Raw genomic sequence first — 26,359 nt, 5'->3', positions numbered from 1 at the left:
CAGCCAAAAAAACAACAAAAAGCACGGAGCCCGGCCCGATGCAAGCCCGAATTATGTATTTCAAAACAAAAGCCCGAGGACAACGGGGGTATCTAACGCTTCCTGTTAGGACCTGATGTTAGCCTCTAAAGGTATGCACTGTTAGCAACCAGGGTACCATCATTTCACTCACTATTCATGGTGAACAGCTGATGTTAAGGCCGACTCAGAGCATGTTTTTATTCTTTATTTAATGTTTTTATTTTTTGTAAGCTTTACTCTTCGACCCTTAAAGGTCAACCACCGGCTTCATGAACAGATTCTCTGAAGCTTTTCTCACATCCTCACAATTTAAATCACAACATCTTAAACTGTTGGAGAAGGCGGATGAGAGGCCGAGTATAAAACCTGTGAGGAGTGCGGTCTCTGGTGGCACCATGATGTTTCTCTTCAGATTCTAACCCTTTGAATGTTGTTCAGTCCTGACTCCTTTTGTCCTCGGAGTAATTAGGATAAAAGGGATTTTGGTTTTAGTGTTGACACACTCGGGAGACGTCTGAAAACCGCTCACTTAACGCTATCTGTAATCACCGGCTTGAGGCTGACCCGAGTCGTTTCGTCAAAGTTGGGAGCTTGTATTTACGGTAAACCTGAACGCACCGTAATTGAGCTTTTTTGGTCAGAGGGATTGTTCTCCAGACTAAACCTGTATGAAGGTTTCTAAACACGGCCGGGTCGCCGCGGGACTCTGCAGGCCGGCTGACGTCCAGATCGTTTCCCACAGAGCGGGGAGGTTATTTTAACACTCTGGCACATGCTCTCTGCGCTGCGTCTCGCCGTGTGGCCCTAGGGGCGAGGGGAGATGGAGGCAGGAAAGCTGAGGTGACAATCCATCCTCCTCCTCTTTTCCCTGAAGGCCTGAATCAAACAGACCTCGTGTGAGAAATATCTCTCCGGTGTGTTTGTAGAATGCACCACATCATTTAACCCTTTAACTCGCTGATACAGACGTCACTGGGGATCAAACCCTCAACCTTCTGCTTGAGACACGACCGACTCTACCACTGAGCCACAGCCGCAGCAACATGAGCTGAACTTAATTTTCTGCATGTTTGAAATAATCTTTCCTCGTCGAGGTCGAGCTTTAGGGACGAGAGTTTAAAATTAGAAAAAAAGCTACAAACTCTTTGCAGCAGGTCGGTTTGATGCTTCGTTTGATTCTTTGCAAACATTTGAATAATGACACTTTTGAACCACTTTTTTAAATTGGATAGGTGTAAGTTTACTTTTCAAGAAAGGCATGAGAGTTGAAGAATAAGAACAAATTCTGTAAAAAGTGTTTTCCTTTTAGACAAGTAGTGGTAATTTCTGTAATGCTCTGTGACAGTATTCCTACATGAAAGTGAAGCACACCACTGTTGAAAAATGAAGCTAATGCTACAGCGCAAAAAAGAAATAAAAAAAAAAGAAACTGCAGGAATCCCATATTAAAATTTTAGAAAAGGTTTAGGTTAGGTTTAGAAAAAAATATATATTTTTTTTTTATATAGATATTTTTTATAGATATTATTTTTTTGGCTCTTTTCTTTATACACAAAAACGAATATTTTTTTATAAAGAATACGACTCGAAACAAACGGTCTCAGAGCAGATATATTCATAAAGTGACATCAGCTTGCCTCAGGAAATAGGACACGCCTTCAGACTGCGGGCACATTTCCTCAGCAGAGGAAAGGAAGCGGTGAGGGAATAAACGGGTAATGATTGTTTGAATGGAAACACTGAGGGGTCGTTAAAAAAAAAAAGGTTTCTTCATATTTCACCGCAGAGTTTGTTCTGGTTGTTAGGCGGCCTCGACGGATACGGTTACCGAGCTAAAGAGGAAGAGGCGTCGCTCTTCCTGAAGGAGGTCGAAACCTGCAGCCGGTGATCTCAGCAGGAACACGTCAGAGATCTCTGCTGTCGATCTGATCCTGGAGACTCAGCTGTCTGAACCGCTCAGTAACAGCAGTCACTACTTTACTTGCCTTTCTATGGTCCTTTATGCCGCACAGAAAAAAAAAATGGCAGGTGGACACGAGGCCTAACTGCTCAACAAGTGCGTGCTGGAGTCTGGAACCACACTTCATGTTGTAACCTGTAACAACAGGTGTTTCCAAATCATCCAGACGCCTCTGTATCTCCCCCCCTCAGCTGCTCGGTGTATCGGCTCAGGTATCGAGGTATTGTCAGATCTGTCGTCACTCCAGAATCATGAAAACCTGCAGGAACAGAACACATGACGGTGTCGTCTGCGACCGCTCTGAGGTCATTCTTTTCCACGCCCGAGTGGGAACCAGATACGGCTCTTATCTCCGACTCTCTGTCCTGAGAGAGTGAGCCTCACTATCTGTGTAAATAAACCACATGGCAACAAATTCACACACAGACACATGGCATGAGATGCTCCTCGTTCTCCTGCGAGCGGAGCCGGGAGGAAACGGTCTGATGTGTGTCCATCAGGAGAGGAAGGAAGGAAGTGACTTTCTACGGTGTGCTGTGAGCATGTGAAGGACTCCTGATGATGAGAGCTGGACGAGAGATGAGATGAGGGTGGGAACTGGGGTCTGCTGCGTCTACATGCCCGTTCTGATAGAAAGCCACTGGCGCCCCACGATCGCAGAATCTTTTCAGATGGTTACCTGCTCTTCTCTGCCGCTCTCCGTCTCACAGACACATACTGGTGAAACAGGAAGGGAGGGACGGTTACCTGCTGACGATGGTGACCACTGATGATGGGTTCTGGGCTAACACTACGGCCAAAGCACGCTGCTTAATTTATTTAACTAACGACTGTTTCCCGGAGTTTACAGCCGGATATAGAAGAACTCAAGAACTCCTTTGTCCCTCATGCCATCAAACTGTATAACTCTTCACTTGGAGGGAGGAGGAGGAACAGAGGATGGGGGGAGAAATAGTCCTGAACTGACCACAACACAATCCTAACAGCTTGCATTATTCATTATTTATTGTTAATTATCTATTAATACAAAACGACACAACTGCTGCTACCTTTTTCTTATTGCTGCTGCTATTTTATTATACATTTATTTAGACATGTCTATTGCTGCTACTGTGTACAGTATATTATTTGTATATAACTTGTGTTTTTTATTCTTTGTATCTGTATGCTGTTCTATCCTTTGGTGTTACCTGCTGCTGGAATCTGAATTTCCTGAGGGAACCTTCCCAGGGGATTAATAAAGTTCCTATCTATCTATCTCTAGAGCCCCCTGAAACGCTCGCCAACGTCACTGGTCATACTACAAACAGAAACCAAACACTTTGCATTCGTTAAATCTTGTCACCTGTCGACAGATTTTACATCATGTGTTGAATCTGTTCGTCTAGATTTGGCACAGTCCCAAAAAACTCTTAAAAAAATTCCCTGAACCTGTGTGAAAGCCTCGCAGACTTACTGTCAGTGATGTCATGATGAGGTCAGGACTTTATTCAGATGTTGGTGGGGGTCCTTTCTACTGGTCCCCCAGTAGAAAGGACCCCTGTGTTGACAGTGCAGCGGGGAGGATGCTACCAGTCGAGGAGCTTATGCCTCCACTGCTGAGTCCCTTCATGCTTCTTTAGAGGAGAGGGGGGGGGGGGGGGGGGGGGTGTTTCAGGGGGACACTGAGGAAGTGTGTAGTGTGTGGGTGTTCACACGGCGTCGTCACTGGGCTGGTTGTGTCGGGTGGCGGAGCAGCGGGGGGGAGCTGGCCGGGGGTCTGAAGCCGAGCCGCGGAGCGTGTCACTTTGCTGGCCCATTAATCATTCCCAGCATGCCTTGCTCCAGCGCCTCAAATAGGGGACTCGATGCGCACGCACTAGGTGGTCCCGATGCACACCCCCTGAGAGCCCCCCCCCCCCCCCCCCGCAGTCGTCTCCATGTAGACAAACGGAGGACACAAAGAGTCGAAACATCCACACATACGCACAAAACATGTGCATCCATTTCATCCCCGCTCGGCGAACAATACGGCGCCCCTCGAACAAACTCAAATAAACAAGACAGGAAAACAAACAATCTGATCCGTCGCAGACACTCAGCATCAAATCACTGCAGCTTTTTAATGTTTCCTGCTGTGTGGAAGAGATCGCAGACAAACACAGATGAGCCCGAAATAAAAACATCACAATTTAAAAATATTCAAATAAACTCTGAATGCAGGAGGGGTACCTGATGATGTCACAAAGAGCTGTCTCTATTTGAATCTAACTCGTATCAAAGGTATAAATGTTTTCATGGATGATCCGCTGCTCTCTGTTGATGTCCCCGTGTTGTGTCTGGTTTTATCAGGTGTTTTATTAAACTTTTTTAATTATTTAAAATGTGTCATCTTGCATAAATGTGTGACCTCATGACTTCTTTACACTCACAACTCCAGAACAAATTTAATTGATTTAATTATTTTCTTTTCATTTGAATCTAGTCACACACACACATACACACACAAAAACAGTCCTAACACTTAGGGGTGCAGGATAGCCTAACGGTTTTGTTGCCCGCCTATATACGGAGGTCATTGTCCTTATCCCAGCGGCTGTGGGTTCGGGTCTGACCCCGCCCCCTTGCTGCGTAGTGTGATTGCACCCTGAGTCAGAGAAGCCTGGACACGCCCCCTGGAAGGTGTGCAAACTGCCAAACCTCAACATCTAATCATGAGGTCAAGATGTCATCCAGGTAACATTGATCACACTTTGTCTTGCACTGAGCAGACAAACCTCATATTCTAAAGTTTTTACATTTTGGCAAAACTGCATCATGGGAAATGGTGTTTCTTTGGCAGATCTTGAGGAGCTCCTGTTTGTATCTGTTCATGTCTGAGTACTGATCTCAGGTATGATGAATGCTGCTCTTCACATAAAGCTGATGGAGTTACATCAAAAACACAACGCCGCACTCTGCACGTGTTCCACATTCACGCCATGACGGACGCCAACATTAAATCACAGTTAACACACTCGCTCACCTCTCCAAACCGCCGTCCACAACACAGCAGAAGAAGAGTCTTCAGTTTTATAAGTCGGAGTGAAACCTTTCTGGCTCTAACCGGCGAGTCTGTCTTTCATTATGAGCTCAACAAAACAAAATCCTCCAAACATGCAGCGTTTCCCCAGAGGACACAGGGACTGTAGCTGAGCGTGGATTCTTCTGGAGATCCCCCAAACACATCTCTTTGTTTTATGGTCTGGTTGTATACAGAGAAAGCTCTTACTTAAGTCACGTCGGCTTATGTTGCAAGAAAGACCGGAGGCGACTTTCAGTGAGCGCCAGTTCAAGAAGTATTGTTCTCCGTTTGTAATCGTGACAGTGGAGGATCAAAAAAACAAGTTTCTGTTAGAATCCAAAGTATGGAGCTCTTGGTCCCATTAGGTACAATAACGAGATAAGTTTTAAGATTTTAAAGATTCAATAGAATCAAATCAAATCAAATCAAAATTGTTGATTCTTGTAAACTGTTTTTTAAGGTTTATTTTTCTATGAGTCAATCTTAAAACGAGCCTCAAAGGTAACACATTTTCAAAAAGGTGCAGAAGTACAAAAAACGTTTACTTTTTGAATATCTAAAAATTCAAATTCAGCGATATTTTCTTAATTAGTTTTTAATAGAAAATAAAAAATCAGTTTCAATTAGACATGCATGTTGATTTACTGGTTTGACACATGTCCCATCTGTTTACATAGAAGAGGCGGAGCTTGTGACACCGCAGCCGGTCAGTAGAGGCAGCACCACATGTTTTGGCTTCACTTCTGGGGAGCTGCCATGTCATCCATATTTTTACAGCCTGTAACACACCTGTTTACTTTTAAAGACTCCATGTTGTTTATTTTAACTTTTGTTTTCTTCACATTCTTATGTTTGTTTTTTATTTTGGTATTCTTCCTTGATCTGCTCTTACCATGAAATCTCTCCGTAATGAAATTAGCAGTGTTGTGTTCAGGCCTAATTTAAACTCTCTGTTAAAGCACATGTGAAGGAGGTCGTGTTGTTTGAGGTTGTTGTGGACCTCGGGCTGCGTCCTCTGTTATCACTTGTGACAATACAAACAAACATCCCACAACAAGAGCAAGACGCCTCCAATCACAGTTATTTGTTTTCATTTAACTCTTTTCAGAAATGTTTATTTTCCCACAGGAACAAATCCACTCGCTCCTATCTGTGCTGCATTTAGACATTATTAAAGAAGGGCCGACCGATACGGGATTTTTGGGGCCGATAACGATATCGATATTGGAGAGAGAAAAAATCAGATTTAGAAATATATATTGGCAGACATCTTTCCCAGATCTTTGTTTGATATGTAGAGATAAATAGATTTACTGCTTGTAGCTACACTGCAAGCTAACGCACGCTAGCACAATCTAACCACCGGTGTTTGTCACCTGCCTGTCCAACAGGAAGTAGACCAACTCCACGTCCACGGGTAAAAGACAACACAAGGTTCACCCTCGTTTTAGAACGAGCTTTATCCACTTGGTGTTTCTCCTCACTCTCATTATATTTTCTCTTCTTTGCTGCTACGTCCACGTCCGTCATATTCACCGCTTTGAATCTCGTCCAATCACTGAATTGTATCCACTCCTAAACTCACCTGCTGCGCTGTCATTGGCTGGAGGAAACACACCAGCTCCGCCCAGAAACGTCCCGAGTCAACCAGAACAAATCAGAACAGTAAAATCCAGTCAGAGGACAGAGTCTCTGCAGACACAGTCACCACCACACATGTACGGAGGCCCAGAAGGGACACTGGAGCAGCTTTACTTTAGGAGAAGACTGTGTTTTATTTTGAAGGAGAAGTCTGTCTTTTATTTTGAAGGAACAAGCTGCTGACTCTGTCTTTAACTTTTGGTTGTGACGTATTTTCGCCCATTTTAATCACTGCGATGTGATGTACTATAAATTGAGGAAATTCAAATTAGAGACCCATCAAAACAAAAGTCAACAAAACAAAACAGAACTATTGTCTCCTCTGGCTATTGTTGAGTAAACTCTGAGAAATTAAAACCCTCAAGAATGTCTCAGCTTACACATGAAATGGAAATGGCTGACGGTCCCAAGGCGCTGGCAGAAAGTGATCGACCAGACAATGATGGAGAGAGAGAGAGAGAGAGAGAGAGAGCCCACATACCAGAGGACGAGTCAGAGTATCTATGACATCATTCTTTACTGAAATTCTTCTCTGCTGCCACATGGGTTGCTGCCGCGGCGCTGAAATGAGACCCAGATGGTGAGCAGGCCCTGACTGGTCCAACATGGCAGCAGAAAGAGCGTCAGTGGTCTCAAATCAGCCACATGGACAACGACTGGTCCAGCACTGAGACGCTGACAGCCTGAACCCTGAGAGACGTCTTGTGATTGAAATCAACACGGCTAAACAAACAGCAAACAGGACGGATGACCACAGACGGATTTGTTTCTGAAAACAGTTTCTCACTGGCATGCTGGTTTTGTACCAGTGGGTTAAACATGTTATGTTGAAGTGCTGGCTTCTCTGACAACAATGCAGCAGCCAGTATGTCCTCCTTCTAACTTTAGATTCTGCTCCTGAATGATCTGGATTTGTTTGGACCAGAGAAGGTAGGCGGTTTTAAGACACGCCCCCACACGACCGTTTTGGACGCCCCTCGGTTTGTCAGATATGAGAGCAGTTATCAGGTCAACAGGTGTTGCAGTGATGGAAGCGGTCAAGAGAAGTGGTTCAGATAGAAGTGATTGTACCCGACCTAAAAAGCCTCTGCATGTTTCTAATAAGCTCCACGAGCAGAAACGTGCTCAAACTAGGATCAATATTGGAGATGCTTTTGAAAAATGGAGAGAGGTTAGAACACAGAAAGGTTTACAGACCCATGCAGAGCTGGATAAACACTGAAGCTTCAGAGTCCACCACATGGTGACCTGAGTGAGCATCCACTCTGGGGGGGGGGGGGAGACAGCTCTCTATGATGTTTAGAATTTAGACTGCAGTACCCATTTTAACCACTAGGTGTCAGAGTTACAGACTGAGCCCTAATGGGAAGTGAAGTGCCATGAGTCAACTTTTGTAACCTAGCAACAACAATAAGTGCCGATGAGAAGCTCTCTGAAATTGAGATCTTGAGCGCACACAGAATAAATCGTTAATGGACACAAGCCCAAAAACAAGATGTTTAAAAACCATTAAAATCCGATAAAACACATTTCAAACTTAACCATGGAGGAGTTCCCCGACTTGTAGCGATTATAACACACAAACATCCCCACCGTGTCTGAGCAAATCTCAAATCCTCTGCAGCGCATTAATCATCAAACCAGCTGGTTCCTTAAAATCATTTTTTCCCCCCAGCTCTATTTTTAGTTCTTCTGTTGGACGGCGCTGCACAGACCGGGAGCAGAGCCAGGCGTCCATTGATACAATCATATCCTCATTCAGCAAACCTGCGGGGGGGTAAACATGGCCGACACTCATCCAACAGGTGTCTGTGCACGTTTGGAAAAGGCCAAAAAATATACGACTTAAGAACAGACGTGCAGAGATGAAGAACGTTTAAAGGTGAGTGAACAGGATCGAAGCCTCCACTTTATACAACAAGAACTCTGGACGCTGAAATTTACCAAAAGTGCAAAATGACACGTGCGAGTAACTCGGGGCGACCGTTTTCAACTCGTCTCAAAATGCACTTCTTGGCAGACGCGAGTTTTCCCACACTTCCCTTCACAGCCCATCAGTCAGGCCGCAGAGGAGCGTCAGGGGTCAGCGCTACGCCGAAACACGCCGAGAATATGAAGCAGCTGCCTGAGACTGAAGAGCCTCAAGTGTCACCCCGTGTGTGTGTGTGTGTGTGTGTCAGCTTCATTAATCCTCTCACATTAATGATTTCGGGTCGTGCTCAAACATTCTCGAGCATTAATTCATAAAGTGCAGAACGTTCCAGATAAAGCTAAACTGTGTCTTTAGGAGCATCAAGGTTCTGATTCTGGATCGATAACGGGCTTCAACTTCTTCACAGTTTCACAAATTAAAGAAAAAGAAGTAAGACCTCAGAATCTCGTCTCATCTCGACTCTTTGTGGTCGTTTTCACGCCTTTCTGGTTGTTTTCTTTCTTTTTAGAGTCGATTAAAATGTTGTTTTTTAAGTCTCATTTTAGCTGCTCGGGTTTTGTTTTGCAGCTCGTCTCTCTCTCTGTGAGGATGAAGCATCTCGTTTGGTTTTTTTGGATCATTTTGCGGCTCTTTGAGTGACTTCTGCGTCATTGTGGATGTTTTTAAACTTTGTGCCTCTCTTGATTTGCTTTTTAGAGACACATCTGAACAGTCACTAAATCCCTCCATGATGCTCTCAAATCCTGAGGTGGTGGAGGCCTGTGCCATCTCTCTCCGCTCCGGCTCTGTTTTAATGGACACACTTTAAAGTCTTCTAACTGCAGCTGATAGGAATGTGTGAACGCTGCTGCTGCTGCTGCTGCTGCTGCCAACACAAACGCCTGCTCACACAAAAAAAAAGATGTTAACCCTGCAGAAAGAGTCATGGGAAACTGGCTTCATCTGACTTCCTCAAAGTGACACCAACCACACCTCTCTCTCTCTCTCTCTCTCTCTCTCTCTCAACATGTGGACACATCCACACACATCATTAGCACTCTGCTGCATCCCCCTCCACCTCCCCATATGGACCGTGTGCTGCTCCACTCAAACCGCCCCTCCCTCCTCGCGGCTCTTTCTCCTGAAGGTGTCAGACCGACCCCCCCCCCCCCCGGACTCCGGTCCGTGGATTCATCTCATGACTCTGAGAAAGTGAAAGAAGGGCCTCTCTCTCTCTCTCTCTCTGACGGTGAGATTGGACCCCACTAGTCAGAACCTTTTGTTTCAGTAAAGTACACAGAGATGGTGGCTTTGCAGGGCCAAAAAGGAGGAGGCCAAAGGGAACATGTGTGGATCAGCAGAGCACAACACTCACTGAACTTTTCACTTTTTGTGGTTTGTTTCTCTGCAGCTTGGAGGTCACGAGCTGTTGTTATCGTTCCTTATGTTTGGTTTTTTTTAAAAGCATCCCAGCACATGAACTCACTCTGTCCTGCTGCTGCTGGTGGTGGTGGTGTTAAAATAAAAAAAGACCTCAGCCCTGGCTTTAAATGATCTCTCCTTTGTCCCCCCCTCTGAATACTTTAAGGCCTCTAAAGTGGCAGTTTATACTCTACGTGCCAAAAATGCCAATAAAACCGCCCTAATCGGCCCTCCGATCTGTAACAGCACCTGCTTCTGGAAACACAACACGCCCCTGCAGTCTATCTCTGCAGCTGCAACGTTTCCTTCCTTTTCTTCAGCTCGGAAACGAGAGTCCAAACGCCATTACGCATTTTGGACAGGCGCATTGACTTCATGCTCTTTCTTTTCCCTCTTGATAAAAAAAATCAGCTTTCTACTCTAAGTACTTAACGACACAGCTTACATCGTGTCTGATACCGTGGAAACAACACGTGATTCATTTCTCTTCACGCACAGAGGACTCCATGTGAACCAGGTCGAGGCCTACGCTGATGCCTTTGTGCATTGAATTTTCATTAATTTTCATATTAATATAACGATTATAAGTCTTCAAAAACTGACTTATTATAATTAAACAATTTATTGAAACGTGTTGCATTTTATTTAGGCCTCATTTCCGGTCAGTTAGTTAAAGATTGGAGCATCAATTTTGTACAAAGACGTAAAAAAGTAAGTTTGACAATAAGTGAAAATTATAAAACACGATTTAATATTATTAGCTTGGAAACAGATTAATTATCCAATAAGTAATCAATGTGATTAATTTAAAATACTTTGTTGAATTAATCTGAAATATTTCTGTTGTTTCGTTAATGAGGACTTTTTCTTCTTCGTCTGTTTTGTGGGAAGTTGAGCTCGAGGCCTTCTTCTGTCTCTCATTACTAACGAATTAAAACTCTAATTAATGGCCAGATCGTCCTGTTTAATTTATCTAATTATCTTCAGAATAAGATAAAATATTTATTATTTCCAGAGGAGATTGAAGAAACTCTGACTTGTAAAAAACGAAACATAAAAACGAAGTGCGTAATTTGTCCTAAAAGTTGAACACAGGTCACCAAATATGAAAAGTTTCTATCAGCACCTTCGACATGAATACAGGTAAATATTGAAGCACTAAATCCAGACACACAGTAAAGGGATAATAACGGGGGTCTTACCGACACACTCGTTGGCCTCTCGTGCCGTGGCGCGCTGCCACGGACGGTCGTAGTGGAAAGGTTTGCACCTGTCGCACTCGGGTCCCGCCGTGTTGTGTTTGCACTCACAGACCAGGTTCCCCTCTCGGTCTTTCACGCACTTTGACGCGTGCCCGTTGCACTTGCAGCGACCCCCGACCTGCAGGTCCGACACCGCGTAAAAGTAGGAGTCTCGCGCCAGCTCCGAGTCGTCCTCGTTCTCGTCCCCGAAGGTGTGCAGCCGGCTGAAGATCACCTTGATGTCGGTGGCCGTCACCCAGTCCTGCAGCACCGGGGAGTTGTCGAAGTCGTGCGCGGAGGGTCTCCCGTCCAGGGTGCTGAAGGCGATGAGTCCGCCGGTCAGAGGGTGCATGTCGGTGTGGGAGTCGGTGCAGATCGCCTCCTGCTCGTTCTGTTTGGTGATCGCTGCTTTGTTCTGCCGGTTGTACATCTTCTTACACTGTGTGGAGTAATACTGAAACGGCACCCACGACTTGCCGTAGTCCATGGACTTGTAGATCGCCATGGATTCTGGTCTGGGTGAGCAGAACTGCAGGCTCACGTAGGTCACCTCAAACTTTTTCCCTAAAGACAAAGTGAGCGTGACGTTCTGCGGGAACTGCATGTAGTTCTCGGAGTGCCAGCACGTCAGGTTGTGCGGGTTGTTCAGGTCCGTTAGGTACGCGGGAGGATGAGACTTCTTGGGGTCTCCGGCGTCGCAGGTGTGGCAGTCCCGGGTCCTCTCCTCTCCCTTCTCGGTCACCACGCAGTACCTGGCTGCGGGGCTCCCGCACACGCTGGAGACCCGCACGTCCTTACCGAAAGCGGAGTTGACGAAGTCCGGGATGCATCTGCGCGGGTTGCCGTTCTCGTCGTAACACGGGTCCGGAGGGGAGGACTGAGCCGCGAACATGCTGAGCCCGTACCCCCCGAACACCCCCTCGGTCAGAGCTGACAGTGTCAGCACGGTGACCCAAACCTCCACCATCCTGTGCATGGTAACCCGAGCTCCGCAGGGACTGTCCCGCTGAGAGGAGGAGGACAGAAAAATCAAGAATTAATTAAAAAAAGTTTAATTATAAAGGAGGACAAATCAAGACAAGCACAACATGTGATCCATTTAACAAACTCAAAGTGTAGAAATATCCTTACGAGGCAAAGAGAACTCCACCCAGCTCACAACCTCCAGATAAACTGCTCAGAATAAAAAGAGAAGAACTCCTGAGAATTTTAAAAGAGCAAACTGTCCCCCCTATATACGCCTAAAAAAAACTCCTGCTACACTTTTCAGCCCTTCTCTTTGTGAGAGACCCTCAATAAAAGTGAGAGATGGCAGGAGCCCAGCTGCCTGTGTGTCCACTCAGTCACACCTCTGCCCACCTCTATCTGTGTCTGTCCCATTCCTCTGCGTAACGAGAGAAGGGGGCTCCAGTCAATCAGAGCAGAGACCGAGCCTGAAGGAGGGCGACCTCTGCTGGTGGAGCATGTGTACTACATGTAGCACCTTTACAAACTGGGATGTACAAAGTTCTTCATAACAAAGCAAAAGCAGAAAAACACAAACCCAAAATAAACAAACAACATGACATGAGAGCAGGAGGACTCAAAGAGAGAGAAACATTATATATAATTATATAAAATATCTAATTGAATGGAATAGAATTACTTTATTGATCCCAAATAAAACAATATAAGAATAGATACATAAATAAGCACTTAGAATATAAAAATATAATAGAAGAGAATAAGAATAGGAAGAGATTTATACATCAAGGATTTAACTTAACATTCCTCCTGCTTTAAATTAAATACAATACTTATTTGTATTTAGTTGGACAATAGGAATATTGAGACATGCTACACACACACACACACACACACACACACACACACACACACATGCATGAACAGGATGGAGAGATGTCAGAGTGAGGGGCTGCACAAGGAAAAGTGCATTGTGGGGATTCTGTGCCTTGCACCACTGCAGAGGGAAGTGCCGCTCAGGAAGTGAACTGGAACCCCTCCAGCTACCAGACCTGGTCCTGACAGGACTTGGAACTGGGCACCCTCTGGTTCCCTACAGACTGAGCTCTTATCCCCCCCTCCCCATAAAGACTCCTCCTCCTCCTCCAGCATTAGCAGATTGTTTTGTGTAACCCGCCTCATCACAGAGACTCATTTAGTTCCTGTTTCTTCTTTTTTTGTTGCAGCTCGTGTTTCCTGACGCTGCAGTCTGAGGATCTGTTGTTTTTTAAAAAGCAGCAGCACAGGAGGACGAGCTCTCACTACTGTTTCCCTCAGACCTGGGATGATCTCAGACACTCGTTCCTGCAGATAAAGGTAGGACTGATGTCTTCACTGTGGTTGATTTCTTTTTTCTTTTTACATTTTGTCATATTTACAGTAAATGCTTTATACCTGTTTGTCTCCTTCATGTCTGAGACTCGTCAAAGGAAACGTTTTAAACATGTGAATGTGATTATATTTAACTCATGTTTTAGGAACGATCTTCTTCTTTTAAGCAACTTCCAAAAGCTCTAACTGCAAACTGTTATTCAAGCTCTGCAGGTTTCCTGTTCCCCTTCTGTCCATTCACAATCACAAGCTTTAAGTATTTAAGAGAGAAGTCTTCTTCCTCTCTTCACTTTTCTTCATGCGGTCAAACGTCTTTAAAAAGTGTTTTCTGAAGCGGCCGCAGCAGAGATCAGAGTGTGTCATTAGTCATGTTAGCGAGGCAGGTCAGAACAATATATAAGCGTTCTACATACAATGGGATAACACCTGCTTCCTCACTCGTTCGGCTTGCTTGCAAAAGCTGGAAATGCCAACGACAGAGAAGCTGCTGCTCGTGTTTCCATGCAGCAGAATGATTTCTGTCCTCACGCTGCATGACGCTAAACGAGTTTCACTCGTAGAATTACAAAACTCTTTGAGAGAAACATGCAACAGAAGGTGTTTTCTGGTGACTGTTTGAAGAGGAACTATCCACACAGGAGTTCCCTATAAACAACATGGGCCTGCATTCACATCGCCATGGTAACCACTCTGAAGCAGGAGCTAAAGAGGTTTCCTCTAAACGGGTTTCTAGGAACTAAAATAGTGAAAAGTTCCTGCAGTGCGGATTGAATCAAAACAGAGGAGGGCTGTGGCCCAGTGGTAGAGTCGGTTGTTGTATGAATGGATGAGTTAACACTGATGGACTCTTTACTCAGCAGCCTCTACCATCAGTGTGTGAATGTGTATGAATGGATGAGTTAACACTGATGGACTCTTTACTCAGCAGCCTCTACCATCAGTGTGTGAATGTGTATGAATGTGATTGTGTGACCTGCGGTGTATGGGAATATAAAGTGGTTAAAGAGTACCTGAACCCACAGACCCCTTTCAGCTGAAAACATCTGTTATTTGTGCTCGGATGGTCAGATCTGCTCGGGGTCCTTCGCCTGTGTTTGTATGATGATGTAGCACGTTGTGATTGGCTGTCAGAGAGAGAGATCATCGTCTCTTCATGAAAGAGGAAGAACTCAAACACACTCAGGCCCTGCAGGCTGGAGACAGAACTTAAAGGAAACATGGGAACAGAAACGGCTTTTCCTGTTTTTGATCGACGCAGGTGAACAATGTCATTACATGTGTCACTGACGGTGGTCACTGTGTGTATCTGACACAGCTGGGTATCACAACAGCTTCTGTGTGCACACACACATCCTGCAGGACACACACACACACACACCAGAGGGTTTCAGGGAACAATATCAACCCTCATTAGAATATGTTTCTGGTGGCAGCTGATAAATGAGTTGTAGTAGTTTGTAATGAGTCAGGGTTTACTTTAAATGTCCTTCATTCAGACGATACAGATCTGTAATTTGTCTTTATTATCTTAAATGCTAATACGTTTGAAATGGGAAGTGGTCTCTCTGACAGACTCATCTCCATCCCACGTCTGAGTCACATCAAATATCGTGTCAGCAGCAGATTTTAAGAATGAAAAAGAAGAAGTTGTGGCCGTCTGTTTTTCTATCCGCTCATCTCCTGGTGCTCTCTCTCTCTCAGTCTGTGACTCACAGCGTCGGTAGGAAGTCTCAGGCTGTAATCTACGGTGGACGAGTCTTCAGCCTTTTACCGCCCAACTGTTTCTCAAAGGGAACAATAATACTCATAACGAGTCGGCAGGAGCAATAACAGGAAGTTCAGAGACTTAATATATCGCCCTCACCGGAACACAATAACAGGGAGTGGGGTCTCGGGTGTTATTCTGGGACTTCCTGTCGGTTTATCTGCTGAATTCTCTCTCTGGATGTTGGGATGATTCTGCACAGGAGGACGCAGGAGATGGAGCAGAGCGGCTGCACCGAGGATCGGATCGAGCACGTCCTGGAGCGATGCCTCTCCGGCCTGGGCCTCGACGCTCCCGACAAACAGCTCTGGAACGGTAATCACTCATTCCTGTACCTTTCTCTAACGAGGCAGCGACGACCTCAGACCAAGAAACCTGAATGATAATCACTGTTGTAGAGGAGGAGGGTTGTCCAAATGTTCCATACCACGCGTTTTAAACGATATAATCTGTTATTTTAGTATCAAAAAGGTACTAAATCTTTAATAAAATGACATCAATGAGATAAGACGGGTGTGTTGGAGAGGATGCATCCATTGTAGGCAAACTCCTGAAACATCGGCAACATTTCTGTACCGATGTTTTTATGCAGTTTAGAAAGTTTGCAGAAGTTTATTTGCAACATTTGTCCATAAAAATCGAGGAATTAATACATTTTAGGGGCCTAGGACTTCTCTCTTTGTTGCCATGTGATCGATATCAGTTGATTTTTTATCGGAGTCATGTCAAAGTTTAAAAGTCTGACACAGTGCTGCTGAAAAGTCACTAAAATATTGAATGAAAAAGGCTTTAAGGATGGATTGAGTTTATAAACCCACATAGAACAGATTTCAGGTAAATAGCTGATGTTGTATTGTAACTCCCCTGGTTCTCTGCTACACATGGACTATTGTGCTTTTATGTTTATAGTATGTCTGTTTTTATTTTTTGTCTTTTATCTTCGGAAAAAAAGATTTTTATTTAAAAATGCTGTCCACCAGTTTGACTTTAACTTGAATACAAAGAAAATATTAAAAAAAAGAGAAAAGGGCTTCATGATGGATTTCTAACCTGTTGAATCTTCTTCACACACCAGGCGAGCCGATCGGGAACATATTGTTCATCCTATCGAGACAAACGGGAATTGAAAGTGGTGACGCACAGAATGAGAGAGAGGGGGGGAAATGTTGTCTCGGATTATTTAGAAATACCACCAAAACATTTTTTCAGTCACAATTTGGTAAAAAAAAAAGATAAAAGTTTGTGTTTTCACCTCGCTGTCATTACGAGACTTCCTGCATGTACCTGTTATCAGAGTGAAACCAAAAAGCAGAAATAAGTTTGCCTCCTGTCGTGTGTCTGTGCCCGTCTGAGCAGCCGGCCTGTGCATCAACAACTGGTGTTTGGAGGAACTTGTGAAGCGAGAGCCCCGCAACTTCCTCATCCTCCTTCAGAAGATTCTGCAGAAAGCCAGAGAGGTGAGAGAGCCGGGAGAGCAGCGTCACTCTGCAGAGCGTTCAGTGTTTCATGATGTAACATCAGAGTGTTTTCTTCTTCCTGTCACAGGTGATCCAGCAGGTTCAGTATGAAGTGGTTGTTCCTCTCACTCTCCTCTTCTCCTCCAGCCTCCTCAAAGTGAGTGACACAGAAGAGGAACAAGCACTTTTCTGATCCTCTTACGTAATGATTTCACAATCTGATGTGTTAGTGGTGACTGTTTGTTTCCTGCAGGCTCCGTACGTCTCTGCAGACTCTGGCATCCTGCAGGACGCCTACCTGGTGTTCCACAGCTTCCTGTCGTGGCCTGAGCCGTGCTGCTCGGCGAGTAGACGCCTGTTAAACGTCATCCAGCAGGAGCTCAGAGCGCCAGGTAGACCACCTCGTGCACTCTAATGAAATAAAGTCTCAGAACCCCTACAAGGTGTGATGACAGTAAAGGTCACTAAAGGTCACATATTCTCCTCCTTTTCAATATGTGACCTTTAAACCTCGAGCAGTACTTCTGTAGTTGCCAGGAAGTGCATGAAAGTATTTTAGAGTAACAAAATGAGAAATGCATTAACTTAGATGTGATTCAAATATAAATCTGTGAATACCTTTTGAGACGGCTCCAGGACTTAAGACCTTAGGAAAGACTTACACATCCTAACCCCTCACCTACTGCAGGGTTCAAAAATAAATAAAAGTCAGAATAGCTTAAAGTAATTTAAGATTGGTTGCAAAATGATGCACACACACACACATTCCAATCTGCACATTGCACTTTCACACCCTGCACACTTTACACTGTTTACATGATTCTATATTTTGTATATTCAAATATTTCTTTTTTAAATTGTACATTATATTTCTATTTTACTGTATATATGTGTGTGTTAGTAATTTGAGTGTTTATTGCATGGCCTTGCGGAACAGTCTTTACATTTCACTGCACATCTGTATGAGCATGTGACAAATACAACATCTTGAATCTTGAAGTGTGTGGCTGCTTCTGCTACTGTTACGATTGTAAAATAAACTTCACTATTTCCACTTTCATAGAGTTTATCATGTAAAATGAAGCTTAGGATGAATTCTAATGAGTCTGTTTGTTATATGAGATGTTGATAAAGAGGGTACCTGATCTAACAGGTGTATCTGTTCTGCATGTGTCCATGAGGGGGCAGTGTTTAGCTGCTGAGCTGTCTGTTCTGTTTCAGGTGTTTCATTTCAAAGACTGATCAGGAGTGAGCAGGGGGTTTCTCCAGGGACTCACTGCTCCAAAACCATGTGAGTCATCAAAGCATCCAAACAAACATGGCTTCCTTTTCTAAACATCCTGAACTTCTTAACAGCACAAAAACAACTTGATTAGTTTAAACTGAGACATCGTGTTCTGTGTTTTGATTTGACAGGACCGTGCTGTTAGTGAGCCCGGACGACAACGCCCCTAAAGAGGTTCAGTCTGTCTCCGAGCAGCTGAGCAGGTCCAAAACCTCCAGCAGAGACGTCTGCGTCCTCCTCATCCTGCAGGGCCTTCAGGCTGCTCTGGGCCCCAAACTGGACCTGCAGACCCTCCACTCCGTCCTGCAGGTGACTTCCTCCCACCACAAATCTGTAATATGGACTCTCTCTCCATTTTCAAATCTCATCTCAAAACATCTTTTTAAACCGGCTGATCATTCTCCACCCGGTCTCATAACTCCTTTACATCCTGAACATTTGTGTTTTTAATGTTCATTTTATCGTTGTGTTGTTACTTTGTTGCTCTGTAAGGTGACCTTGAGAGTTTTGAAAGGCGCCTTTAAATTAAATGTATTATTATTATTTAACTGAACTGACCCCCCCCCCCCCCCGTGATCCTTCATATTACTCACTTTAATGTGTTCTGCAGACGAAGCAGCCGGAGGAGCTGCAGCAGCTGATGGAGGCGGTGACCGACAGCGTGGAGAGAGCGGCCGCCACGCCCGACCTCAGCACAGCGAGACAAAGTCTACGACTCAGCATGGAGAGGGTCGCAGAGAGTCTGTCTGCTCCTGCTGGAGGCCGCACACACACCGGTAAGATTAAAAACATGTAGGGGCGCTGGTGGCGCAGTGGTTAGTGCGTGCGCCCCATGTATGGAGGCTGTCGTCTCAAGCTGGCGGCCCAGGTTTGAATCCCACCTGTGGCTCCTTTCACGCATGTCATTCCCCTCTCTCTCTCTCTCCCTGATTTCCAACTCTATCCTCTGTCCTGTCTCTAATATAAAAGCACAAAAAATAAATAAATAAAAACAACCCGACATCAGCGCCTTCTTTGACCTCTGTCTGTCGCTCTTCAGGGTCGATCGAGACGTTCACGCTGCCCTTCCCCAAATGTCACGCCTGCTGCTGGGAGAACGACAACTTTGGTAACCAACTCTCCAAAAAACCTGCAGAACTTAAAAGTTTAAACTGAATCTGTTGATAAACGGTTTCTTTACTCTCATGCAGATATTCTGAATCACATCCTCGCCGCAGAGTCCGACCTCAATTCACCTTCAGCCTGCTTCCTCAAAACAGACGAGGAGGACGAGGACATTAACGACGTCAGCGTGGACGAGGAAGACGAGCTGGACGCCGACAGGATCGAGCAGGAGTTTCTCGACAACCGCGTCTCCTACGCGTCCTCGTCCTCCAGAGACTCCGGTAACTACCTGTCCTCCAGCTGGTCGGTCTTTTCCACGCCGTCCGGCTCGTCGGGCGTGGAAAGCGACTTCAGCGAGGACACGACGCAAGACGACGCCGAGGAGGGACGAGAGGACCAACCCAAGCTGAGAAAGAAACCCAAGAAGAAGTCCAGATCTCTGTTGGGCGTCGAGCGTTTCTCCTCGCTCTTCAGGACGCCGCGCAGCCCGAGCATCTGCCGCCGTGCTCAGAGTCTCGGTTACCGTGGCGATATCACAAAAGACGTTCAAAGAAGCGGATCGAAGCTCAAACACTCAAGCTCTTTGTCCAGAAAAGTCCATCCTCTGCAGACGCCCGTGGCGCCCTCTGACGACCTCTCTCCTCAGAAGCACATGTGCGTGCGCAGGAGGCCGATCCTGAGCTGCGACGAGGGCGACGTGCTCGTCAAGGTGGTCGTGTTCGGAGGCGACAGAGAGGCCGGCAGGCTGGCGAGGGCGTACAGCGACCTGCAGCAGCGAGAGAGTAAATGTCCCCGACTCACTAAGACGTGCAGACTGCAGTTTTACTTTGTTCCCACCAGGAGGAAAACATCAGGAAGTCACACGGCGTCAAACAAAACTGCTGCTGTGGTGAGAACACAACGCCGTTATCACGCCTTTTCACTTATACATCATAAACTACAACAGAGCAATCTTATTGGACCAGATTTAATATGTTCAGAGTGACAAGACAGCTGAATAAAAAAGTTTCAGATAAAGACAAAAGAAAATGATGCCGTTTCTGTGTCTGTACCTTTAAATATGTAAATGAGCTGTGTCTGACCACGCCCCCTCTCTGGAAGGGCTTGGGTGTACTCGGTCTTTCTCGCTCCATGACCTATTGTTCACGGTGAGAAGGCAGACTCAGAGGGCAGAACAAACACCTAGCTGTGGGAGTGTCACCCACCTGGGGGAGGGGCTACTGCCCTTTGTGATGTCATGAAGGGAAAATCTCCAAACGGCCTGTTTGAGCACACATTTTCTGAAAAGTGGAGCAGGTAGAAGACGGAGAGGATGGACTTTTCTCATCATTGGGGGGTTTGTAGACAGACTAGAGACACACGTTAGAGTCAGGAACATGGAGAAGAGGATTTTAAATAAGTGACCTTTAACCCGGGAACAAAGTGACATCATGTTCTGGATGTTTCTTTGATGTTTTTCTTCCTCTCTTGCACACAGGAGTGTAACGGCAGCATGCAGGAGGACAGTACAACCGACATCGCTCAGCTGTTGGGCAGAATTGACCCGTGGTACGAGAGGAACGTCCTCAACCTGCTCAGTCTGTCCTCTGACGTCCTCAGTCAGGTAGCCCCGCCCCCCGCATGTCAACATCACATTTATCTGGTTTATGTTATAACACAGTGTGGGTTAATTTATATGTTTTAATATCCGACCCAGACGTCGAGTAAAGAAGGAGACGAGTCAGTGAACGGATGCAGCTCGGAGAGACTCCCCCTGCTGGCAGACCTGCTGATTTACTACTGCAGACATGCGGAGCAGCAGGTTCTGGTGCAGCTCTACCAGGCTGAGGTGAGAGAGAGAGAGAGAGAGAGAGCAACACACACCGTTATTAAATATCACAGATTAAATAAACTGATGCTGCGTTGTGTCATCAGCTGACTCTGGCTGGAGGAGAGAGGAGGAGGGAGGTGTTCATTCACTCTCTGGAGCTCGGACACTCTGCAGGGACCAGAGCGGTGAAGGCCATGGGTGACCCACACGCTTTAAAAACTTCATACATACACACAGACACACACATTTCAAACACGATTGGAGGGCGGTTTTCTAAGACGGCCAATCAGAATCAAGCTCTCACCTTGAACCGGTTTAACATGTTAAGTCTAACATGTTGCATGATGTGTTTGTTTGTAGGATCTGCCAGCAAGAGGTTTGGAATAGATAAAGAACGGGAGGCCGTGCCGTTATCACTGAGCGTCTCTTACAACAAGGTAAAAATACTACGAGTCAAACTAGGATCAATATTGGAGATGCTTTTGAAAAATGGAGAGAGGTTAGAACACAGAAAGGTTTACAGACCCATGCAGAGCTGGATAAACACTGAAGCTTCAGAGTCCACCACATGGTGACCTGTGAGAGGAGGGGGGGGAGACAGCTCTCTATGATGTTTAGAATTTAGACTGCAGTACCCATTTTAAACACTAGGGGGCAGAGTTTGAAGCCTTTTATTGTTTTTAAAGATCCTCAGATGTCTTCAGATAAAGCTAATTAAATAAAACAGGATGCACAAAGATTTCTGTCAATATAATCATTGACATAATAAGCTCACATTTGGAAATGTTTTTTTAAATCTGTCCCTTCCTGTGCATGATTCCAGGTGGCTATTAGTGGGCGGAGTCAGTGGATCGAGACAGAGATGGTTTGCACGTCAATTAATCTTCACAAATCCTGCATGAAACCTGAGCAGTCCGGTGAGTGAAGGTCGCACTCTTTAAATCAGATGTTTGTGTTTGTTCATGAAGTCTAAGCGTGTTAAATCTCACCGGTCCAGATTCAAGGTCGGACAGTTTACAGCTGACGATGACAGAAGTCCTGAAGAGGCAGTGCTCCAAGTCCAAGAAAGGCTTCAATCAGGTGACTGGAGATTTCACACATTCATGATTAAAACATCAAACATAAAACCAAACTCACCCCCCCCCCCCCTTCCCCCCCCCCTGACAGCACATCTCCGTCTCTGAGGTGAAGGTGGATAAGGTTCAGGTGATCAGCGGAGACGACGGGACGACCTTCGCTGTGTGTCTGGATCAGGACGAGAAGAAGTTCATCCAGAGTGTCACCAGGTATAAAACATAGATTTACTCTGGTCTCGGTCTCGCCCTGCCTTGGTTTTGTTTTGGTCTCTGAGCACTCTGGTCTCTGGTTTGTCTTGGTCTCGGTTGGTGTGGTCTGGACTGCAACACTAGTTTGCAGTCCTTTAAAAGTCTTAAGCTCACCTCCTTTGTGTCTCTGATATGTTTTGATAATACGTCGTCTCTAAAGTCCAGAAAGCTTTAAAGACCCTCCCACCTCTGTTTTAACCACACATGCAGTGATGTCACCTGTTCTGTATCTGCAGGTGTGAAGTGTCTCTGTGCTGTAAACCGGGACGAGGGTCAGACTGGAGGTCTTTCAAACCAACACCGGGACAAGTCCAGCCTCTGCACCCGTCGTACTGCTCCCTGCTCTGCCTCCCGGTCACCTCCTTCTCCTCCACGCACACCTGACCAACGTTTCACCGTCACAAAGAAACCACTGAGGTGAAATAAAAAAACAAAGTTACACCTCAGCTCCAGCTCTCAGCCTGTCGTTAGACTGAGACAGCATGTCCAGCATGGAGAACGCCATCGATGGGACTCCAGCGCCCCCTGCAGGAACAGACGGGGGACGACACTCAGGCTTCATATTTACAGTCTGTGTCCGTCATGGATGTTATTTGTCACTAATGTGGATTATCTGCCGTCAGCAGGATAAAACTGATGACTTGATTACGACTCTGTACGAAATGTTTACAAATGTAAGTTATTTATTTTGGAGAAATAAAACTATTCTCAAATATTTTTGTGTGAGTGAGTTTACTTACGTTTCTACACGATGCAAGAGATGAGCGCTGGTGCATGTAAGTGAGGGGGCGTGGCTTTAGAGGGAGCACAGAGGGGGGCGGGGTGCAGACAGGGCACTGAGGGAATACTACTTTCAATATCATGATAGTTTTCGAAAATGACCAACCCTGCACGTGTAGGATATGTAGAGTTTAATGACGATGTTTACACTCAAATATCTAAATGAATCATGAGTGCATGAATGTTATTTTTATTGTTTTTACTTCAGGAGGTTTGAGTTTTATTTATATTTAATGTGCAGTGAGACTGAAGACGTGTGTGCTAAACAAACTGAACATGTGTGATCCTCTCTGCACCGACGCCTCCACGCCGCCAGGGGGCGCTGCAGTCACGCTCACCTGTCTGCAGATGGAAAGGTAAACAGATGGGTGCGCGCTCACTGTGCACACAGCAGCAGGTGTTACTTCTTAATGACCACAGAGACCCAAAGTGAGGACGTGATGTCGGATTAAAGCTGGAAAATGATCGACAGAGAAGTTTGAAGACGTTTTTCTCTTTTGTGGAGGTGAACAGGTAAATGCGGTTTTTTTAACTTCTTCCTTTTGTTCTTATCAGACAAAGTTGGAGTGACGTGGACTTGTTCTCTACATCCTGATGAGCAGACAGACCTGTGCATCCTGCCTGACAGGTGTGACTGACCCTCAGGTTCCTGCTCAGATTCTAAAGTTGAGTTTTTAAAAAGAAGGAAGATGAAGTTAAAGATAGTTAGAAGAGAAAACGTCATAAAGTTGACATGTTTCTCTGCGTTATGCAAACAGAGTCCTCTCTTCCTTTTATCTGTGCAAATAAACGAGACATGAGCAGCAGAAGAAGGAGACAGGATGCTTCAAAAAGTACAAACAAGAAAAAACACTTTGACATCAGTGAGTTTGTGTTTTTTATCCTGTTAAAACTTAAACAATCATTTACTGTTTTATATGAATTAAAAATATTATTTAAAAAACCTTTTTGAAATCATTAGATCCTAAAAGTTGTAAAGAGATATTTTATAGATATAATGAACACAGATCAGATCCACAGGACTGAGACTCCACGTGTGCATGCTCTCTGGGTCCGGGTTCTTTAACTGGAGGAAGTCAGACCTTTTTACGCTTTCAACAGGCTCCGCCTCCAAGGCTGCGTCCATTCTATAATAGATCCACAACGTGCAGGCAAGACGTTTTCAAGGTTTGGGGTCGATGTGATCGAACATGTCATCATCTTCTAAATCATTTTATTGAAAAAGTGACCGCTGTAATCAGAACTAACTCTAAAAAACAGAATCTGGGTTTGACTAACATGGATATGATGTTTTTTTATGTTTTGAGGAGGCGGAGCTTATGATTTAAACTGTCAGCAGGGGAGCTCTAATTGTTTTGGCTTCACTTCCAGGCGGCTGTTGGTCCGTTCATCTGAATAAACAGACTTTGAATGAACATTTTTTTGTATATAAAGTTATTTATAATATTTCATATTTTTATTATATTTGATGTGTTACAATCCGGCACTCAGGATTCATGAAGGTTTCCTGAAACTTATCAAACAAAAAGCTTTCACACATTTCTGATCTAATGTTTCTTTAGAGTCCAGAAGTGTTGTTGATATTTTCCCGCCTCTTGTTGACCCGTGTCGTCTCTCTTTGTCTCCGTCAGAGTCGAGCAGCCGCTCCGCGTGAAGACGACGGCGAGGAACCATGAAGAGGAACAAGCAGATCGACGTGAAGCGCGCCCTCGCTCTGTCCGGCGCCCTGCACTTCCTGGTGTGCTGCGCCCGAGCGTGCCTCCTCCCCTTCCTCACCCTCTTCTTCAGACGGCTCGGTCTGACCCCGGCCATGACCGGCGTCGTCATGGGAACCAAACACCTCATCACGCTGGTGTGCAGCCCCCTGGGGAGTCTCCTGGCCAAACGCTACGACAAGAGACGAGCGGTGATGATCTGCTCGCTCTCGCTCTCCGCCGTGGTTCCTCTCGTTCTGTTGCTCCTCCCCTCTGCAGGTGTGCACGGACGATCAGACACCTGCAACACGTCGGATGTGAGCACGACTACGACCCAAAGTCTCATGAGCAGCATCACAAAGACGACAGCATCAACTCAAACACATCCTGAAACCAGCTCAGCTCTCGTCCCTCGCTCTAACACGACGCTCGCTGGCTCTAAATCTGCTCCTCTCGTGGTTAATACGTCACTGCAGCAGCCGGAAGTTGAAAAGTCCCACCCTCAGATGCAACAAGTGAATGCATCATCGGTGGAAAACACGACTATAGGAGAAACAAACCAGACGAGCGGATCCAGCTCGACTCCAGTGAGGAAGAAAAGGTCGAAGACGACGACGGAGGGCGAGACGAGGGGCGGCCATTTTGGATTTCTGGGCAGCCTGAAGGCGATGGACGCTCAGCATCAACTCTTCTTCCTGGTTCTCATCACCGTGTCTGTGTGGGAGGCGGTGGCGGCCCCTCTGGAGTGGACGGCAGACGACGGCCGGTACGAGTATCTGGACTTTGCAGACGCTTCAGACCGCTACAGCAGCACGGGCGTGTGGGGTTTACTGGGAGCAGCGTGCGGGGTAGGAGGGGCGGGGCTACTGGTCAGCCAGTTGCGTTGTCTCGTTGCAGATCAAACCACGAGGAGCGGCGTGCATTTCTACTGCTACGTCGCCGTGGTCGCTCTGGCTCTCCCCGTGGTCACGCTGCTCCCTCTCCACGTGAACAAGAAGCGCGACAAAGCTAACGGGCTCCTCAAAGCGCTGCAGTTAGTGCGAGGCTCCCCCCGCGCTCTGCTCTGCGCCGCCACCACCGTGCTGGTCGGGGCGGCGAGCGCGGCCGTGGATAACTTCCTCCTGTGGCAGATGCAGGATCACGGGAGCAACAAGCTGCACATGGCGCTCTCTGTCGCCCTCGCTCTGCTCTCTCAGGCCGCCTTTCCTCTGCTGGCGAGCAGAATATCCAAAGTCCTCGCCTCAGGGAGGGTCCTCGCCGTGGGGGCCGCGACCCTCGGCCTGCAGTGCTTCTATTACTCCTTCCTGTGGGCGCCGTGGGCCGCGCTGCCGGCTCAGGCGTTCAGCTGTTTGAGCGCGGGCACCGTGTGGTGGGCCGTGCGGGGCGCAGTGCGAGGACTTGGCCACGCCCGGGGTCCGAGAGGAGCGTGAGCAGGATCTACAGCGCCCTCTGTCTGCACCTGGGCAGCGGGTTGGGGAGCTTCGGCGGCGGGTTGGTGGCTCAGCGGTTTGGGCTGACGTGGCTGTTCAGGGGCGTGGCCTTGTGTCTGATGGTGTGGTGCGTGT

At 46.2% G+C, this 26,359-nt stretch overlaps 4 protein-coding genes across 6 annotated transcripts in view; 2 read left to right on the top strand and 2 right to left on the bottom strand.

The window, feature by feature from the left end:
* The window catches only part of ntn1b (netrin 1b), a 35,310-nt gene extending 22,701 nt beyond the window's left edge, over window positions 1–12,609 (bottom strand). The window contains exons 1-2 of the mRNA XM_061026897.1: window positions 12,372–12,609; window positions 11,202–12,246 (exon numbers count right to left, since the gene is read on the bottom strand). Of these exons, the coding sequence (XP_060882880.1) occupies window positions 11,202–12,216 (1,015 nt within the window). The 5' untranslated portion in view covers window positions 12,217–12,246; window positions 12,372–12,609. The remainder of the gene's footprint in view (window positions 1–11,201; window positions 12,247–12,371) is intronic.
* Window positions 1–26,359, bottom strand: part of hmox1a (heme oxygenase 1a) — a 149,370-nt gene that overhangs the window by 85,010 nt on the left and 38,001 nt on the right. The window lies entirely within an intron of this gene.
* LOC132954348 (phosphoinositide 3-kinase regulatory subunit 5-like) lies at window positions 13,332–23,032 on the top strand. Of its 3 annotated transcripts, none has more exons than XM_061026893.1 (19): window positions 13,332–13,559; window positions 15,542–15,654; window positions 16,696–16,796; window positions 16,885–16,953; window positions 17,050–17,188; window positions 18,018–18,087; window positions 18,213–18,390; window positions 18,692–18,857; window positions 19,121–19,189; window positions 19,272–20,074; window positions 20,663–20,787; window positions 20,869–21,013; window positions 21,100–21,193; window positions 21,356–21,432; window positions 21,819–21,912; window positions 21,993–22,075; window positions 22,163–22,281; window positions 22,557–22,737; window positions 22,774–23,032. In XM_061026893.1, the coding sequence occupies exons 2-18, from the start codon at window positions 15,555–15,557 to the stop codon at window positions 22,702–22,704; spliced, it is 2,580 nt and encodes an 859-aa protein (XP_060882876.1). In that variant the 5' UTR covers window positions 13,332–13,559; window positions 15,542–15,554; the 3' UTR covers window positions 22,705–22,737; window positions 22,774–23,032. The 3 variants fall into 3 exon arrangements, with proteins under 3 accessions (XP_060882876.1, XP_060882875.1, XP_060882874.1); XM_061026892.1 differs by having other exon boundaries at window positions 15,276–15,654; window positions 22,557–22,732; window positions 22,763–23,032; XM_061026891.1 differs by having other exon boundaries at window positions 15,276–15,654.
* mfsd6l (major facilitator superfamily domain containing 6-like) overlaps window positions 23,478–26,359 on the top strand; it is a 4,265-nt gene continuing 1,383 nt past the window's right edge. Inside the window, 4 exon segments of the mRNA XM_061026914.1 lie at window positions 23,478–23,613; window positions 24,732–26,176; window positions 26,178–26,201; window positions 26,203–26,357. Of these exon segments, the coding sequence (XP_060882897.1) occupies window positions 24,773–26,176; window positions 26,178–26,201; window positions 26,203–26,357 (1,583 nt within the window). The 5' untranslated portion in view covers window positions 23,478–23,613; window positions 24,732–24,772.

Source organism: Labrus mixtus, chromosome 20 (genome assembly GCF_963584025.1).
Source record: "Labrus mixtus chromosome 20, fLabMix1.1, whole genome shotgun sequence".
Classification (NCBI taxonomy): domain Eukaryota; kingdom Metazoa; phylum Chordata; class Actinopteri; order Labriformes; family Labridae; genus Labrus; species Labrus mixtus.
Note: the sequence above shows the minus strand (reverse complement) of the source record. Positions and strands in the feature narration are given on the sequence as shown.